The sequence below is a fragment of the Dermacentor andersoni genome, chromosome 7, assembly GCF_023375885.2.
Source record: "Dermacentor andersoni chromosome 7, qqDerAnde1_hic_scaffold, whole genome shotgun sequence".
NCBI classification, from domain to species: domain Eukaryota; kingdom Metazoa; phylum Arthropoda; class Arachnida; order Ixodida; family Ixodidae; genus Dermacentor; species Dermacentor andersoni.
The window spans coordinates 124,497,640-124,517,574 of NC_092820.1; the positions used below are offsets into that span (position 1 = coordinate 124,497,640).

Genomic DNA, 19,935 nt, shown 5'->3' on the forward strand with positions numbered 1-19,935 from the left:
ATATATTGGCGCGTTCAAATGTACGCGCCAGAACCAGACTGCAACTTCAGCAAACTTGCCCGCACATTAATCGCGCGGATTCAAAACGTCCGATCGCAGAGCATACAAAAAAGAGCCCCCGTCAGCCTTCTGTATCCCCCTCCCCCCCCCCCTTTTTTTTAGTTTGATTCCTCAGCTTAAAGTACTAAAGAAAAAGGGCAGGGGGGGGGGGGGGGGGACAGCGAGCAACATTCAGCACTCATCTTAAAAATGCACGAAAATGGAGGCTCGGATTTGAAATTCTCTGTGAAGGCTCCCTATAGAGTTATGGCCTCCGTAAGCATTACCTGGGTCGTCCTTTCGTCCGTCTACTTGCCGCGCAAATGGCTTCAATGTACGCGAACATGGGAGCTATTCAGAGGACTGTCGAATTCCTGCATGTTTAACGCCGCTGTGCTGACGCTTTCACCCAATCAGAGATAGCCTAGCCACCCCGAGAGCCATTCCGGGACGTCGAGATGGCGGAATCTGACAATCTCGCCGAATCGTGACCTTGCCGCCAGTCGCACTTCGAGCCGATATGTTTTTGTACAAGCTTTTCTGGGGGGGGGGGGGGGGGTGGCACCGGCTTATAATAGACGTGCGTAGCGTAAAAAAAAATCTTTTGGGGGGCGGCCGTCGCTATATTATGCGTGTTTCGTTTTGTTGTCTCACCTCTTTGTTTCTGCAGTGGTGCTGTTCCAATAATTGTCATCATCGGAAAAAGTTAGCTAAGGTTTGTTGTGACGCCCGTACAAGAGATATCTGATCGCACGTTCTGCTAACTGAGCCCACGTTGTGCAATTCAGTTACCTTGTGGGAACCGATCAGTCAATCAGTTAATGAATCAGTCGAGTCGGTTGGTACCTCAAACCCGTGCCCTCCCAAAAGAATCTGCAGGCTCAGCGTTTTCTATATTGGAATTTTGACAGCCCTGTACAAGGATATCATTCGATGTACCGAGACATCCAGCGAACCGTCATTACTGATTTCCAGATAACAGGATCCATTATTTTTTCAGACTCGCTAATCACGCTTCTTTTTGCCCTTGTACCGCAGCTGTCCTCACCGTTTTAGATGAACAGATGGGAATATTGTAATCGGGGGCTATCTTTCTGAAAAGTCGCCTTCTCAACATTGAAAAGAGCACGTACATCTGAGATGACTGAGGAGAATGAAAGACACGAAGGGCTGCTAATCCAGGCTATTTGTTTACAAGTACTTCAGGCGCGACAGAAATATGTCGTAAATTAAAGGTTGCGGAAAAGTACAGGAAAGGTATTGGGACGCAACACTTTCCCATTAAAGCAGCTCACTGTCTTTGACTACAGCAGTACATCCGCTCAAACGCACAAAATATCTATGAAATATTTTTGCTAAAAAAAAAAGAAGAAAAGAACAAGAAGAAAACTTGCGTTGAGTTCTTCGATGAAGCCAACGTGCATAATATCAGGATAGGCCTAACTCCGCGGCCCCTACGGCAACGCGTATCGATACTATGGCTGGTGCGGAACGCGGAAAAAAAAAGAAAAAGAAAAGCGATGAGGCGAGAGTATTTGCTCATTAAACAGCCCCAATTATGGAAAGGCGGTGCGGCCGCTGGGTCTCGTTGCTTTCAAAGAAAGTTTGGGCTTGCGCGAAACTTCACTCCAGAAGCCCTCCGGGTGCCCGCGGTGAATATTAGAGGAACGAACGCTGAAAAATAACCAAGTGCAAAAGAACGGAGCCACACTGGAGCGAGTAGAGCTAAGCCTCGTATGTCTGGATGCCTGCAGAGTTAACCGAACCTGGGAAAATCGTAGGAATGAAGAGGGGAGGGGGAAGGGGCCAGGGGGCGAGGGAGGAGACAATAGGCAGAAGTTGTTCGTTGCGAGGCATTCGGCGTGCCATTGGGTGGCAAGCTATGTCGTATTTTGTTTTGTATCGTTGCTTCCACTTATTTTTTTTTTCGTAAATATGCTGTGGGTTAGATCTTCGCAACTTCCCACAGTCTACCACGGCTCTCTGCTGGCTAAGAGTTAATGTACGTGCAGGTTTAGTTTCGTGTGCTAGTCTCGTTATGTTTTGTTTCCTTTCTTGAAATTTTTTTTAATGCACTGTAATGTGCCTGTGTTATTTTGTAGTGTTCAGCGCAGAAGCTTGAGATAAGCGGACACTAGACTGCGAGACATGCAAGCGCTTCACGTCTATTATTCATTTTTCTCGAGTTTCTCTGCTAAACACTAAAACAGAAGTCGTACCTGATAAGGCACAAACTCAAAGCGTACCTGTGATGCTTAGATAAGGTTGCCGCACTTTCCTTCATCTGCTAACAATTTTGGGGTAACTTCTCTGTCCCTTCTATGTGCCACTACTATTATTTTGTGTCTTTTTCTGTGACCACGAGACAGTTACGATGCGTGCGGCCTTGTTATTTGTGAGGCTTATAGCGTGTGAAAAGACATGCGTCACGTCTTCCTTTAGTCCTTGTCTTTTCACGCGCTATAAGCCTCACGATGTCATACCAGCAAGCCCAAAACACTGCATTACAGCTTGTAATTTGAGTGCTTCTTTCACCTGTTCGCTAGAATTTACTCATGCTACCACTAATCCATTTCAGGGGTTTAGAGGGGCTCTTACGCGCACCTAATTGGACGCAACGGTGTAGAATATATCAAGGCTGGTACACCGAAGAAACAATGACTGGGGCGTGTTTGTTACGAATCCGTTGGCAAGGCTGTGGAACTTTCAGGTGCCGATGAATAGAATAACCAAAGCAGTGGCCATCTATTACTGTTAAGGAGTATGTTTTTCGCGCAGTCCCGGAATTGAGATGGGAACTGAGAGAAGACTTCGATCCCTTCAAACTCTTCTCGTGGCCATTGTGTTGCTTTCGATCGGTAAAACTAATCAGTTGATCGATCGATCGTTCACTGAAATCGAATGCGTCTTCTGGTACAGTAATGCCAAGAAAATGAAATGGCTTAGTCTTTCTTAAGAACAGGCCGTACCGTTATCAACACGACACAATAAAAAGAAAACGAAGGTAGACAAATAAAAACACAATTTGAAGAGATCACGCATATATGTAATGAACTCACATTTGTGAGATTAGTTTGTTTAAATAGCAGAGAAAGCGGATTTAGTAAACTACAGAGAAACTGGAAACGCACTGGTACCAACTAAGATAGCATGCAAAAGTCGCACTTTTGACAGGCTTTACAGCATGACCAAAATAATTTTTTTCAAGTATACGTAATCCTAGGCTAACTGTAAGAATGACAGCATTTCAGTTCATCGTCAGTATTACCTGTCCCTAAACAATCATTCCCACCGAACCCCTTCAAATTACTGGCTTCCTAGAAATAGGTCAATTATTTTGTCCTATGGTTTATCATTGTTTTAGCTACCGATCACTACAGTGCGCAGTAAATACGCTCCTTAAGCTATCTGGTTTCTGCTTATGCACAAGTTCTTCAACTCCCTACAATTCTGTGTGACCTCTGCCCTAGTGTAGATTTGCCTCTTCGGAATGGCGGTTCGAAAATGCTAGCACAGATATTTGAACCGAGAAGCCAGAGCTTTCATTCACGAAAGAGCCTCTGACTCAGGAATTATTCGTAGGAGCAGTTCCCACCCAGAAGCAATATTGGCCAACATAATATTAGCAAATAGGAGTGGCCAGTATCCCTCAGCAATACATATATATTAATAATTTGCGAAATCTTTCCCCACTCCCCATTCACGAGTCTAAGACTGGAAAGAAAGCTTGGCATTCAGTCTCACGATAACAAAGAACTGACTGTATTCGCTTCAGTGTGACGGCGCCTTCTTAGGGAGTCCGACGTACAGCTTGGAGTGCCCTTCAAAAAATGAAAAGGCCATCGATGTTTTGCGTAGCCCTTGTTCAAACATCAGGCACAAGCTCGCCGACGGAGCAGAGCCCATGCGTCCTCTTCAATCTGCATTTACTCAAACTTGCTGGCTGGTATGCACGTGCATTTTCTTTACATATTTAACGTTCTCATTTCCTACCACCCGCAGCCTGACGTACAAGCTCTGCAGTGGGCCACCAATGCGAATAAAAAGGCCCTACTATTACCGTATTTTCCGAAGTGCTGTCCGCAAACTTTACATGTAAGGAAGATAAACTTTAGCGGGATGGTGGACTATCAAAGGGTGCGAAACAGTACATTATTTAATGTTTCTAAGGTCGCATAACACGCCCGAACAAAAAAATAAGGGTGCAACTGCGCCAGGGAAAAACACCCTGCCAACTGGCGTAGTGGATTCAGATAATAAAATCTAGGAATTGTACTATTGTTGTGTAACACGTTTGCATCAAACTTGTAGTTTATTACACCTGATTACGCGAAGGTGTGGGACGTACTCTATTTGTTGTCTGTGTTTTCATTATGTGTTCATTAGAATCTTAGTGTGGTGAGTTTGAAATTCTTACCATGCGAAATTGACTATATATGTCTGATGTATGCATCTGTCTCTGTTTACCAGTGAACAGGCATACACCTGACTTATTAGGGTGCTGGTTTTCCGTGAAACCTGGAGTGTACACCAAGGGTCGCGCTTTCGTTCCCTGTAGTCACCTTCGCTGTCACTGCTTAGGGCAAAAACCTCGTTAAGCACATTCTTGTCTCAGCATGCGTTTTGTAAATGAATGAACGCTTCTTCTAATGCTTACTTCTAATACGCAGTGTAATAAACAACTCAGCGTTCTGGCAAGCTAGTTGACTGTACATCTTAAAGCGAAAAGTTTATCATTCGCCTTCGGTGGTTTCTGAGAGAACTAGTTTTGCTTACGGAGTGTGTAATGCTTGCAGACAATATTTAAAACCATGTTCAGCCTAAATTTGACCCTTCGGACTGATTTCAGCTATCTAAGAAAGGACCTTTTTTATAATTAATGCCTTATTCCTGCGAACTATATTTTGCTGGGGGCGGACTATAGTCCGAAAAGTATGGTACATTTTGAACCATCATTTGGGGCTTACTGCTCCATTTAACCAGTTCTCTGGTTTTCTTGTCATTCCTCACTTTCTTGGTCTCTGGTTCGCTGAACTGCCCTGTCTCGCTTCGCTCAACCGCTGCACCCGGCCCGTCTGACGTGTCGTCTGGCGAAACGGGCGCGTTCTCTGCTGGCTTGGAGCCAAGCTAGTTTCAGCTGGCTTTCTTAACAACCGTACGCGTACACGCTGTAGCATACCAGACCATGTCGTGGCGCTGTTTCTTTCTACGCTAGACGCTCGTCGAAGTGCTTATGTTTAGTGCCGTGCTCTTTTCCTTGAGAAGTTGGTGGGTATTTTCCGAGCGAGTCATAAATCTGCGTTATGATTTCTTATCCCTGAGCCTTGTTACAGTCAGGCTGCCGTGGTTCTGGTGCAATTCATTCCTGCTTTCTCTCTCTCTCTCTCTCTTTCTTTTTTTCTTTCTTCATTTCATTCTTTCTTTCCAGGAGCATTTTGGTCAAGGGATGAAAGGCGTTCCGCCGCAGTTCGATACTTGTTATGACGTTTCTGGTATCACTCGCGAACGCCCGGTCCTAATGCGAGCATTTTTTTTTTTTTTCGCTTGCCGCGGATCGTTCAAACGAACACTGAAGATGTGTCGTTCTGATGTGTTTCATTTATTACCGCGGAGTGTCGTGTTTTCGCTAATCTGAGGTCTCGGTATTTGTTAGTGCCTATGACCGGCGTCGTTCTCGTGCTTTTTGACCATCCCCCTTTTCGTAGGGTGTCATTGAGAACGTTTATCGTTGCCTGGACCAAGGCGTAGCAGCGTTTTTATTTTACGGTGCATAACAGGGCTCATATAAACTGTGTTTACTTTTATTCTGAGCGAATCCTCTTATATATCTAGAGCTATAGACAAGCTAGTGCGTCTATAATCTTGCGTTTTTGATTTTATTTTAAACACAACGCAACTGAAGTTTCATTCTAATTATGTTCGATGTAGATGGCTCGAAACTGAACTTGTTTGCAGAAGTTTCTGTACGTGATGACAAAAGATTCATCAAACCAACACAGACCGTACTGAACTACTTAAGCTTAAACCAAGGGCCTACAGTCAACTGTGCTTAAGCTCAATGTTATTTGCTGCACAAGCAGAAAGAAAACGGCAACTATGTCGATTATAGCAAAAATAAATGCTTGAAAAAGTATTTTTAAAGCAATAATAAACTCACAGAAGCGCCGCATTTCACTTGTTAGAGTACCGCTAATGACATACGTTATGTCTAAGTACATGTAAAACACAAAGTTCCTTTTTTTTCGACTCCTATCGTGTTGAAATATTCCTAAGGCCGAATCGCAGTATATGATGCCTAGTAAATGATCTAATTAGAATGGGGATTTATTGTAAGAAAGAATTTCGAGCAGCATGCACGCGAAGTTGTTGAAGCAAACCGCGAATGACAGCTGAACAAGTGCCAGCTAGCCCCCGACTATCCTTTTTGAAAGAAAAGAAAAGGAAAAACAGTTTGTCTTAACTCTTGGAGAGAGGACACCATGGATTCAGCTGTTTCAGGAAAGTTCTCAACTGAAAATTAATAATTGTTCAAAGCGTCTCCACATTGACACTATATTTGTCGTCTTTTGGCTTATTGCTTTAGTGAATTAGAGGTAATAAATTTTGCAAGCATGTGTCTCAAAATTTTTGCCATTCCCGCTTCTCTTCGATCGACAAGGTGTTGTATTGTTTTCTAGGCGACATTTCGCCACCCCTGATGGAAGCCAAGGGATCTGTTGGGTGTAGCATTGCAAACGCTCTTCTTTTTCGGCTTTCTATAGACGTATCAAGTGTCTGAGAAAACTTCGTAGTTATTGAAAGAAATTGTTTTTTTTTTGTTCTGTAACACTCTCAGAGTTCGTCGGATGATCGCCAAAAGCTGCTTAAACGTTTATAGTAAGTGTGGAAAAAAAAAAGGATGGTCGATTCTGTGCTAAGCTCCGGAACATGTCACACTGATGTGGAACGCAATTCCTAAGCAGTGGATACCGTTTTCTTTAAAGGTACACTAAATCAATTTAGAGCACTAGATTATCTTGAAAATTATAATTTCGTTCATGTGGTGCAACAAGGTTAGTAACCAAAGCAAGAAATGAAGGCCAAATTTCTATTTTCTTTATTTACTGACACCCCCGCTGCAGTTAAATCACTCATGAAAAATCAGTCTATTGCTTTCGTCCCACGCAGAAATGTTGTATTAGTTGGCAAAAAGAAAAAAAGAAAACATTATTATTAATACTAAAGGTCCTTGAGGACAACTTAGAACTTGTACTACCTGCATAGCAACGTTGCTAAACGCAAAGCACGCTTTACAGGGCAACCTTTCGCCTGCTTTTTGTGGATCTCTAGAGCAATGGTAAATAGAAAGAAAGAAAGAAAGAAAGAAAGAAAGAAAGAAAGAAAGAAAGAAAGGAAAAAACTACGTAGGTCACGGCTACATTAGGTTTTTTTTTTTTTTCATACCGGCCGTCTTAAACAGAGTTGACTGCTGCAGGTGACCAGTGAACAAATTCACTCATCTGCGAATTCTAAGGCGCAGAAATATATATCTTGTTTGACTGTCAATTTAATTGTACTTTTTATTGGAAGCATAGCTGTCGATGCTTATTGGGTTACAACTAGATATCTATCAGTTACCTAAAGAATTCGAGCTAATTAATGTAGAAGGACTCGCGGAATGCAACAGGTAATGTTACGTGGGCGTACTCGATAAATGTCGCTTCTAAAATATTTTGCACAGCCGGATAGCTTACTAAATATAATAAGGAAGTAAAATACCGCTTGAGTAAAGGCTGTCAAAAAGCGATAGATCAATACTTACTTCGACAAGCATAACTTGGTTCGCAGCTATTGGGGAACGTGCACAAAAGCAAGCGTCGAAGGTCTGTTGAAAACAGGGCTCTTGAACGGCTGCAATCCTGCGTCTTGGAGATTTCATGGATACTTAAACCGTTTTCTCCCATCCCCGAAAGCTTTTCCTGAACATCTTCCTTGAGTAAGATTTTTGCTTGAGAGACGTGAACCACTGCTCGTAGTGCGCTTTGGTTTGTATTTTTGGTTGTGGTCTTATTTTTTTTTTTTTTTTTTTTTTTAACCAGATCGCTCCAGAACGTTCTGACTTCCGACACTACCGTGTTCTATTTTACTTTTTGGATTCTTTTTAGAGCAAAGCTGTTGCTCTGAAGTGGAGCTCGCGGCAAAAATACCCGTTCTGAGGGGGTGGCCCTAAGAGATGCAGATTTTTGCTATGGAGCGGCGCTAGTGAGCTGAAATTCTGAGCTCTCATTGGTTCCATCGCAATACGGGCTCGCAACCCGCCGTGGTGGCTTTTGCGTTGCGCTGCTGAATCCGAGGTCGAGGGATCGAGTCCCGGCCGCGGCGGCCGCGTATCGTAGGGGGGAAGGCGGAAAGCGAAATGCAAGAACACCCGGGTACCATGCGTTGGGCGTACGTTCAGGAACTCCCAGATGATCAAAATTATGCCGACGTCCCTCACAACGGCATGCCTGATAAGCATATCCTGGCTTAGGCCCGTGACACTCCAGAATTCATTTTTTTTCTGGCCTCCCGTATCGCGTGCACAGGAACAATCGCACGCGATCTCCGCTAAAGAGAAAGCTCAAGTAGACGTCAATAACTCAATCTGCGACAACAACCTCGCTAAAAGTGGCAAAGAAAGAAAGAAAAAAAACCCTTAAAACACTGACAACAAAGATAAGAATATATTGTCTCGGGCTTCTATATCTTCCTCAAGGTGTTGATCAACTCTGCGCCCTTTATAAAGCGGAGCTTAGTATACGCAAAATTCTTATTCCAGATAGCATAAACTGGACGAAACATGCGCAGTGTAGTACACAGAACGGGCGGGGGTTGTCCTGCGTGCTTCATTTCTTTACATGTTCTCCTGCAGTCTCAGCTGTTAGAAATATAAGCGCTAAGCAGCTCGTCCAACTGTCCACTTTGCTGCAGGATTCTTATTACGAAAACTAGTGAGATCTCGACGTTCGCTTCGTTGCGCCCAATTGTGCTGGTTCCTTCTTTTTTTTTTTTTCGCGTATCCGACGCGCTCGGTGATTCTACAGGGGGTGAACTTCCTTATACGAACAAAGTAAATTCAAATTCCAATTATCGAACTTTGCTTGGACAAATTTTTTTTTTTACTTGAAGTGACTATTACGAAATCTTTACGCTGATAGAAAGTCCCTGTACCCAAGTATTATGATTGAACTTTCTGTAGTGAACAGTTTCTTGGTTTTTCTGGAGTTTATCGACAATTTAGCCTATAATGAATGACATGTTAGTTAGCGTAAATGAAAGGCTGGACGCTATGCTTGCTGGAAGGCGTACAACAGACATAACTGTCTATATATTTGTGAACGATATACCGGTTACAAAGGGATCGTGCGACTTGTCTATTATTTACATTCCGTACGGGTCAGCAAACGTGTTACTACGGAACTTGCTACTCAACGTGGTATTAAACCTGTTATGTCGCATAGGTGTTCACTGAGGACAATCTATAGACGCACCTCAACTCCGCGTCTTCATTGACCTCCTCCTCTGAATGCAGTCATCGCTCTCGCGGCATTGCCTAGTACCTTCTTAGTTGAGGGAAATCGGCTTCATTCATCTTGCCGTTTTACAGATCCTCTCACTCTGCAAAATTGGGCTTTCTTTCTTTTTTGTTTCTTTTTCTTCTTTAAGGTCCACCTCTCATTTCTTCTTCTGATATCACCCATAGTGGTAACGGCGCTGGCTGAGAAGCCCATAAATCTCAATTCACATCGTTCCGTACTTGATTTCTTTTCTGCGCCCTATTTTATTCGCATACTACACTGAACCCATACCTGCCATCCGGATATGCTTCCATCTCAGTTTCGTCGTTTTGAGCGGCCGGGAGAAAAAGGAACGTAGCATTTGTCTGTTCAGCCAACTTTTTTTCTCTTTTTTTCTTTTTTTAGGAGTAGAAACAGGATTACAGTGAAGAGCTATTTTTTAGGGTGATAATACCGTCAGTGAGATTCTTCTCGGTCTAACTTTCCCTTCTCCGTATCTTTTCTTTATTGATTCAAACTAGCCGGTACTCTGTTCTCGCATACTTTAGAGCATATGCTAAACGTGAAAATTAGAGCGTTTAATTAAACGTGGAGAAAAATGAACGGCAGAGGAACGATAAAGTGCCTGACGAAGTTAGGATGGTGACATGTGGCGGCAAATACAGATACGGCTTATCGCGACAGGCGCTTGGCAGGCAGAACGTGCCGAATCGGTATCTGCCACGAAGTTCAGTTTCAATCTTCGTAGCGCTTTTCGTCGAAGGGACATTTCCGCCTGACGTGATCGCGTGATTGCCGGCGCGCTCGGTTTCGACATTTCGGGCATTGAAAGTTGAAATTCGCTTATGGATATCTCGAGTTGAGTGCCATTCGCAAGACTTTAAAAAAGAAAGAGACGAGCATGCACGAAAATTTGACTGCTTTCGAATTTCCCTTTCTTAAATAACTGCCCCAAGCTGCTAATAAAAAGCTAGTGAAAAAACTTCTTGGATTTTGTCAAATTTACGTTATTTGCGGCAAAGTATGTCCGGCTGGCCTAGCAACTCCTCTGCACGAAGGCTACGTCCGCACCGCTCATAGCCCTTTTAATAGAAGCATCATGTCTACAACAACAACAATAACAACAAAACAACAACAACGACGACGACGATGACAACGACAACGACAACAACAACAACAACAACAGAACCCTATAAATCTCTGTTGTACAGCATCAACACTTCTGTTTCTTTTCTGTTTTTTCTACACAGAAAAGCGAAAAGCCAGAAATGTTCAGGCACGCTCGATGCGGTGTTATCTTGTTTCTGGATTGGTAAAAAATAATGGTAAAAAAATACCGGAGGTGGAGTGGGGTCGCCAAGGGAGTCGGAAGTTCGACATTCGCGAGTGAGTTGCACAACAGGGTCGAAAGCGCTGACGAGATTACAAATTCAAAGTTGCCCTTCCTGCACTCGCGGTTACGTTCGACGCTGTAATCGAAGTTAGGGAAGAAGAAAAAGAATAACAGACAAAAGTTTTACCCGGGGTAATGCAAAATCTGCGCTCACCGCAGAACACTGGCCGTACACGTTGCCCATAGAAGTGGCAACCGTGGGCGTCCAACCCGGACATGCAAAACAAACAAAAGAAAAATAAAGCAAGAACTTCGGCTGGTCGATATTCAAGTGAATTCAAAATTTGCGTCGCTTCCTTTATCATCACTTTTCTTTTTTTTTAACTGAGCGCTATGACGTGTTTTGGGAAAGGCCGTCGACGAAATCGTGGATCGAAAAAGAAAAACGCTAGGTTGGCGCTTCGCCTGTCGTTGGTTGGTCGTGTCTGTTTTCGAACGAACTTTTCCATCGACTTTCTAACTTTCTCGACCTTTCAGCTCGCATTAAATTTTCAGCTTGTCGTCGCGTTGGCACCACGGAGAACCGTCAGAATTCTCCGATGATCACGTGTTCACTTCTTTTATATTCAAAAAACATGCAGCGCGTGGTCGAAATATTATTGACAGCAATTTAATGGGGATACGGTCGCCCCGTTGTTAAAATTCAATGCGGAAGCTTTGAAAAAGAGGGGGGTGGTGGAATAGATTCGGCCTGCGAGATTGTAAGTGAAGAGGAAGGGTGACAAAGATCCGAAAATGATCGCGATAATTTAGGCACGAAACTTATTCGCATAATTTCGCTTGTGCGTGTGTGTATGAGTATGCATTTCAAACGTGTTGCCTTAGCGACTGACCCACCGTGATAGCTTCATGCCTACGCCGCTGCTCTGCAGTTCCTGGGTTCCCGTGTTCAACCCGGGGCACTGCGGACGTATATCGATAGGGGAGGAATGCATAAGAATAAAAAAAAACTCGTGTGCTTAGATGTAGGTGCGTGTTAAAGAACCCCACGTGATCAAAATTAATCCGGAGTACCCGGTTACGGGTTTCCTCGTAATGGTATCGTGGTTTCGGCGCGTAATATTCCCGGTTTTAGTTGTTTGTCGATATTGCCCTGTCGACTGAATTTCGATGTTCGACAGATGAAGCGAAAGTTCGCTCTTGTGCTGGTTGCCTAATTTCCCTGAATGTGTTGTTTCGCGCGCGTGTTATTATGATGATCACCTGGTGCATCTGCGAAGATCGTGTTCACTCCCCGCCCCCCCCCTCCTCCCACTTCTTCTTTCTTTTGTCAAGTTTGTTTCGATATGATTGCCGTTTTATTCTGAAAAACAGATTTCTATAGTCTACTGTTCTCCTTTATCGCTCTGCCTTTTTTTGTAGTTATTCATTCGTTCATTAATTTTGCAGATAATGTAAAGGAACGGTTATCTGTAAAAAATTGTTTCCTGTAATTTATAAACATGTCGCGGTTGTGAGGGTGAGCTGGCTGTTCTCAGTAACTATATATGGAGTCAGCTATTTGTCGGAATGCGGTTAGAGTCCGCGCTACCGTCATGTGATCTTGTGCGAACGCTGTGTAGCGTTTAACAAATAAACTAACACGCTTACACTGTGACGACCGCTACCTCTAAGCATCCTGAAAGATATGACATCAGATCTAAAATTTGCGAAGCATTGGAGCTCTTTATTTAGGTGACTATTGCTGACAACCAAGCGTAAAAAAGCGACTACGCCTTTTTTTCTAAATACGCGTACGTTATAACATCTGCTCTTACTCAACCACTCAAATCGAGTTCAGCAAGTTGTTCTTGTTTTAGTTTCAAAGGCTAGTGAAAACACACCTCAGCGTCAGGGAACTTTCTGTGCTGGATGCTGGAATAATCTGATGTCGAAGGTGTGATTGTGGTCTCGTATATAATGCGTGAACTCCACCGCGCCGTCTAACCTTTTTCTTCGTTTTTTTCCCCCACTTGCAGCCAAGAATTCTCACTGTATGTCATCGACAACGAATCTTACGAGAAGGACGCCGTCCTGTACATCGAACTCGGAGAACCGAAACTGGAGGAAGGTAATGTTCGGTCTCCTCACTATGTGCCCTCCTTTTATTCGTGCGTGATTACGTGTCCCACGCTTCGCCGTGTAAAGTGCCCAGCAGCCATGCTCTAGTTGCCCGAACCGCCATCACCTTTAGAGTTAGAGCTTAGCCGTAGAGTTGCGGCCACTGTAGATGAGCGAACGGTACCTGCGCGCCACACACCTGAGCTCACGGGCTCGGGGTTGTGGCTTTGGGCTTTGCAAACTGCTCAGAACGGCGATGCAAAAGCGCCAACATGCTTCTGCTGATATTTATGACGAAAGTGCGCTACCTACTGGTACTAGTTGAGCAAAAAGTTTAAAGCAAATGTTTGCCGAAACGCTTTGGTATAGTCATCCCCGAAGCCTTTCTCAAGATAACTTATCCCGATGAAGCCCTCATTCTGAAGCCCTTGTCCCGAAGACGTGGTTGCTAATATCGGAGGCTAATTCGTGTAGTTTATTTTGGTTTACTCTCCTTCCTCCGTAATGCTTGGTAGCGTGACAGCGAAGTTTAGTTGGGTATAATTGGGCAACGACCTAAAGGAATTGTTGCCTTGCGCTATGCGTTCCGATAGGCGTTTTTATACTAATAGCGCACGAGTTGGTTGCATATGAATAAATGAACTTGACCGTGTGGTGAAACACTTAATGTGAGGAACACTTGTGCTAAGTGAGGGCTCTTCAAACAAACTGACAGTTTAGGAAATGCTTGATTAAATCTTAAAGAGAGAAGCGGGGTTTGAAAGCAAACTGGCTGTTGTGAAGACAAGTCGGGATTTTGCTCAGGCAACTATCTACTGTCGCGGAACAGCTTTTGTACTTCGGTCATCAAAAGTACTGCTCTAATTAATGCCTTTTGTAAAAGAAGGAGCTACCAGAGGCCAACATTTTAAACGGTAAATAACTTAGCAAGGCGTTTTCTTTTTGCATCTTTTTCTCTATATTGAAACGAAATCACCGTTACATACAGCTTCTTGATGACGAAAAACAAAACCCAAAAAATGTTCTAGAGGGTCGTAAAAGAACTATATCAGCTGGTCGGAGAACTCGCTGTAAAGCAAAGAATAAATATATCGCGAATGTTGCGAAATAGTTTCCAATTCTTATGTTCTAAAGCTTTTTTTTAACACCCGTTACCATGTTACAAGACATGATGTGAGGGTAACTTCTGGAAAACTTAATTTGGTTTTCCTGCATTTAAATGATTAACAGCTGGATGTGAACTCGAATATTGTTTACATGCGTGGAATAAAAAAGAAAGATGTCTGAAGAAAGCGAATGTTAAAAAAGGAAATTTTCCCATTGAACTCCTTCCCTTCATGCGCTGTAGCACGTCAGGAGGTTTTCTGTAGCTTTTCAAGAAATAAATCTGTTCTTGGTCGGCTTGGCAAAACAGATTTTGAAATTTGTGAACGACACCAGCTTTCACGGAGGGCTAGAAAAAACAGGCGCGTACTTACTTCCCAGTAAACCAGCGAAACTTTGGCGAAGGCTCAACAAAATCTGGAAACATATTTCCATCCTTATTGCAACTGAAGACAAAGAAGCTAAGGAGTTAGATGGCTACGGCATAAAAGACACAAGACGATGTGAAGCAAAACAGGACTGGAAAGAGCAGCAGGTATAGATGTCACTGATACAAATGTTTGTTGTAGTATTTTTTTTTTGCAATAAGCCTCTTCTAACTCACGTTCCAAAGCTTCTTCACTTACCAACTATGTGCTCGTTAGAAAATACTCGAGCAAGTATGACGGATATTGAAAAAAAAAAATACACAAAAGCAGCAACACCTCTAGTGACAATAGGGATTGTTCCCGCCTTTCGATTTCTTTCGATTCCAAACCGAAATGGAACCGAAATTCAAACCGGCTTTTTTTCTCTCTTACTCTCTCTCTCTCTCTTTCCGCTTTCGTTGTCGTTGTCATGCGACTTGTGGGCGGCGCCAGAGCATGAGCAACTTTTTGTCGTCACGTGGTTGACCTGTCTCTCCTCTCTCTCTCTCGCTCTCCCTCATTTCTTTCTAATGAGGTGCGGTGTCCCAGATTTGCGATGATTTGGCGGTGGTGGCCGCGCCTCTTATGGCCGCATACCACGCGGTAACGCCCATCGGCGAAGCGCCAACAAAGCACGTCCGCAGCTCTCGACCCGTCATCACTCATCGCGCGTTCGCGCTCACGACCTAGACGCAGCCAAGAGTAGCCAAGTCAATCTCTCTCCCTCTCTGGCGGGGGGAGATTGGCATCAACTTTTGGCCAACGGCTACTGACGGAGTTGTGACTGATGACTATCGACTAGGAAGCGCGGTAATTGTGCCCGCGATTTGGGAGAAGAAAACGCGAACTTGTCAGCTGCAACACGTTGTGATACTTCATCAATTGAGAACGCGAGTATGCGCTGGCTTCATTAGCGGATTAAAAAGAAAGAAACGCGCTCCCTAGCCTGAACTCTGCAGCAGGCGTAACGCTAAAGCAATCAACTACACCCACACTTGTGCCGCGCAAGCAATAGTCACGTGAGGGTCAGTTTTTGTAAGCTTCCCTCCGTGGTATATATCTTTGAAATAACTCCGCTCGTGTTCCTTCCACTGGCTCAAGATCTTTCATCCCACTTTTGGAGGTTTTCTGGTGCCATGGTGCCGAATTATTTCTTTTAAACTTCCAGAAGAGGGATTCAGAATGATACAGTACGTGTTTCATAGGCAGCAGTGCGCGTAAATCACGAACGGGGAATTCCCAAATTCTTTTTTTTACTTTAGATGAAGCTTGAGAAAAAGTAAGAGGACATGCCCTAAAATATGTTTAGAATACGCCGTCTTATGACCGTAGCAAAATTCAAACCTTGTCACGTGCAAAGCTGTTGTGTTTAGTGGCTATTTCGAACTAAGGAACAGGTCAGTGCGTGGAACGGGTGCACTTCGGCCCAATGAATCACCCAGTGCAAGTGATTCATATTGATACTCGTGTCACATTTGTTCTCGTTATATCGTCAGTCAGATAGTTGCGCTGAACCGACAGTTACAACCACGCTAACTAAGCAGTTAACTAACATCAAATACTCCCGCCCTAACTTTTCACATGGCGTCAAGCTTGCACCTTGTGTGAGTCGGCATAAAAAAATATGCGCGACATCTTCTTCCTGCCCCTGGCTATCGTTGGAAACAACATTTAACAAAGCGGGTGACACTGAAATGGTCACATATAAAAGTCACGATTTATTCGCGGTGAAATTAACGAACGGAAATGAACTCTCTTCCAAAGCATGCCTCAAACCTAATAGAACATGATTGGGGAATATTAGATTCTTTAATACAGGTATTCCTTGAAATCTGGAGAACTCTTTCGGAAAATTTTGTCGGGGAACAATTTCGAAACGAGTTGGTGCGAAATCCCCGATTCCAGTGGAGAAATCGAGGTTACGAGAGCGCAATAATATGTTGGATACTAATGACTTCGGCACCTATTCCTTTGTTCGTGGTACCCTGCTTTTAGCTATATAAAGGCTACAGAAACTGGGCAGCTGCGGCTATAGGCGCCACGTCATTCGCAATATTGATTGCTACATTCTGTATGACTACGTGCGATCGTACGTCCAGAGATTGGATCCCCTGTGGGCACACTACGTTGCAAGAGTACGCAAAAAAAAAAAGAGGGCCTGGCCTTTCCTTAATCGCAGCTGAGCGCACTTCTCCAGCCCTAATTACATTTGGAGCTTCGAGGCAGTATACATAGGAGGGCGTGTTTGCCTCTAGTGCTCAAATATGTGCCTGACTGCTGCGTACGCTGGACGAACTGGCTCGAAAAGTAATTATGAAGGATGCAGAGGAAACGTAAAGGATGACGTGATCGACTGGAATGGGAGTTGGTGACTCCATTAGCTTCGATTGCAATATCCTCCGTTTGTACGTGAACAGTGCCCCATGGGTTAGTGTAAAACGATCACTGCCAAAAATGAAATAAAGAAATGGTCGCGCGTCCGCAAAATGTCTAAACGACTCGTTATGGGAGGAGGCTCTGACAGGAACGCAGCTGCTGAGCTAAATACAGGACTCCAAGCCTTGCGCAATGATAGCATGAAGAAATCGGGGGAGCTAGACATCGTATAAGCAAATTATCAATAAAGTGAGTAAACTACGTTTATACTTGCCGCAAGTTCTGGGACATTGTTCAACTTGCATATGACCGTATTATGTGCGCAAGTCTAGGTGTGCTGAGGCAAAATGGATTTTTTTTTTGTTTTCCTTTGAGAGTTAACTATAGTTTATGCAACAGAACTATAGTTTTACATTTAACAGTGACGTAAAGAAACTGGAATGGAATTTTTCGATAGTAGGTGCCGTCGGTGACATTTGTGCGCGCGTTCTTGCACATTTCAGTAACTGTGTGGTTGAATTGAAACTACAGCCCCTCTATAAATCATCAATAAACATGCCATGTCAATTTATTCGTGGCAGCAGTAATTTGACTGTAATGGTGGTCGAAAGACGACTAGGTGAAGCAGTATACTGACCGTTCTTTTTTTTCGTATTGCTAACTGTCATTCAAGTTATACTGACGTTATATTCGCAAACAATAGGTGCCGAATATCCCAACGTGGGAATAATCAGTGCTGGAACTTCGCTTGTGAATAATAACGCGGAAAATGTCGACTTGTGCGATTAGCGTCTTCCCGGTACTCAGGAAAATCGAAGGCGACGTACGTGCTTTGCTGGCGCTGATGGGCACAGTTATTTGTCGCTTGTTTCGTGTCGTTATCACGTGACGTGACGTTATGAAGTGGTTGTGACGTCGTTATCACGTGACGTGACGTTATGAAGTGGTTGTGACGTCTCGTGTTGTCGTTACAGACGCCGCATTCTTGAATGTATTTTCGTTATTGTGCTTGTGTTGCGTACCTCTGACTCGAGTAAACGGAGGAATGTGCTCGTCAAAAGCGAAGTTGCATGTTGTCATTTAGCACTATACTAATCTCGAATTGGTAACTTCCTTTGGTGCTCGCCGCTCTACGGCCTAGAGTACTGCGCAAATTCGCGAAGTTCATTTTTTCGTATATCACAAAGCTCAGCGTGCCTGCAAGTCTATAAATATTTCCTTACAAAAGGAGAACCTAATGCTGCGGAGAAAGAATGCGCTGTGTCATTTATATTTAACCACTGTATTCGAAAGCAGTGCAATGCCGTGAAGGGAATGTGGGATGGGCATTGAAACGACTTGCCAGAGCACCCTGTTTTTTCTGCTCACGTTACAGCTATTCACTCTCCGGTTTCACAAGTTGCCAAATACGCACTACTTCGACGACATCACATTTTTCGACATGTGTTGCTAGTACACGCTGGTTAACGGTACTTTTGTAGAAGCCTAACGTAAGATCAGCAATACTGAACGCGACATTGGCGACTGATTGTGTTCTACAGGAATAGCTATTTAAAGCTCGTATGCAGCAACTTATGAGAACATGTACTTGTCGCCAAATGACTCGCGTAGTGCTTTTCTAACATCAATGCGAGGTGTAGGGAAGATCATCATAGGGCCAAAGCGGCGACAGGAGATAAAGTACGTTTATATGTACATTTGCGCTATGATGTAACGTATACGTGAACGATAAATGATGAGCCGATTGCGCGAGAACAAAGCATACTCGTTCAATCTAGTTACGTCACCTTCCTTTATCCTGTCTGGGTTGCAAAATTGCGTAAGAATAAAAATTATATGGGACACTTCAGTAATTATTCAACATGAACACCGAATTGGATACGTGTATCTCTGAAACTGTTGATACAGGCTGTGTTATTCGTACTTTAACAGCCGGAGCGCTCGAAATAACTTGTCACACAAGGTCCAACAGAAAGTTGCTCATGCAGATATTCAGAGTGGAGGCAATGAGTTTCATCTCGTGAGCAGTAGTAGTGGAACCACATGTCTTACAGGGCAATACTGAAGGCGGGCGAAGCAATACTCGAACGTAGTCGAAGCTAAATGAATCCCCCCAGGGCATGTCTGATTGCGGGCTGCTAAGCGAGCAACGAAAATCGTTGTTGGCCCAGTCGTGGCGGCTCACACTAAATTGTTAACTGGAATTGAGAGCTCAAAACCGGAGTAAAATCGTAATTGTAAGCACGTATTTCTGGCGTGGTTATTTAAAAATCAGTGTATTTGCTCCACTTTACCCAACTCGTGAGCCACTTATAAATTTTGTAAGGAAGCAACTTCTAAGCTCCTTCAAGGGGTTAGGTGCCGTGTGTATCAGGCTGAAGTGTCGCCTTTATATGTAAATGCTGTAGTGAAAAACGTGTGCATCTTTATGTGACAACTCCTCGCGACCACGTTAAATTACACGGAACGTATTGCGAGTTGCAGTTTTTACGTAACCGCCAGAGGAGATGGTGCAATTAGTGTTGAGAAAAACACTTATCGGCTTCCATTAGTGGTTGAACAGGTAGCCTTTTCTAATATTTTTGGATAACTCAGAAAGGTTATACATCTAGAAGCGTTTTTTTTTTCTCTGCACAAGAAGAATTCTCTTATTGTGCACAGCTACATTAGCGGATACGCTTGCTACGTGGCAAAGGTATGACGTACAAGGCTACAGGATTTCTTCTGCATTGAACAGACACCTGAATACGTTTTGAGAGTTTAGTGCTTTCGGTGGAGTTTACGGAACCATCTTTTTTTTTTTTGCTACCCGAACACCTGTATACGAGAATGCCGAAGAAGATGACCAGATCTTACATAGCTGCCTCGGCGGCAATATCAATACTCAGGTCGCACGCTACTGCTTCCGCGGAGAACGGTAGTTTGTAGTGCTTTCAAGTACATGTGCACATGCTGCGCTTTCCCCTCTACGTTGGATGTTTTTGAGTTATGGAAGGGATGAAAAAAAAAACAATGGCTTGCACATTGCTTTGTTGTCGTT

At 43.7% G+C, this 19,935-nt stretch overlaps 1 protein-coding gene across 5 annotated transcripts in view; it reads left to right on the forward strand.

Annotated features, from left to right (window-relative positions):
- The window catches only part of Calx (sodium/calcium exchanger 3), a 327,704-nt gene that overhangs the window by 277,860 nt on the left and 29,909 nt on the right, over window positions 1–19,935 (forward strand). For all 5 annotated transcript variants that reach the window (XM_050181076.3, XM_050181077.3, XM_055072463.2 and 2 more), the window contains one exon: window positions 12,927–13,018. In XM_050181076.3, coding sequence (XP_050037033.1) covers window positions 12,927–13,018 — 92 coding nt within the window. The remainder of the gene's footprint in view (window positions 1–12,926; window positions 13,019–19,935) is intronic.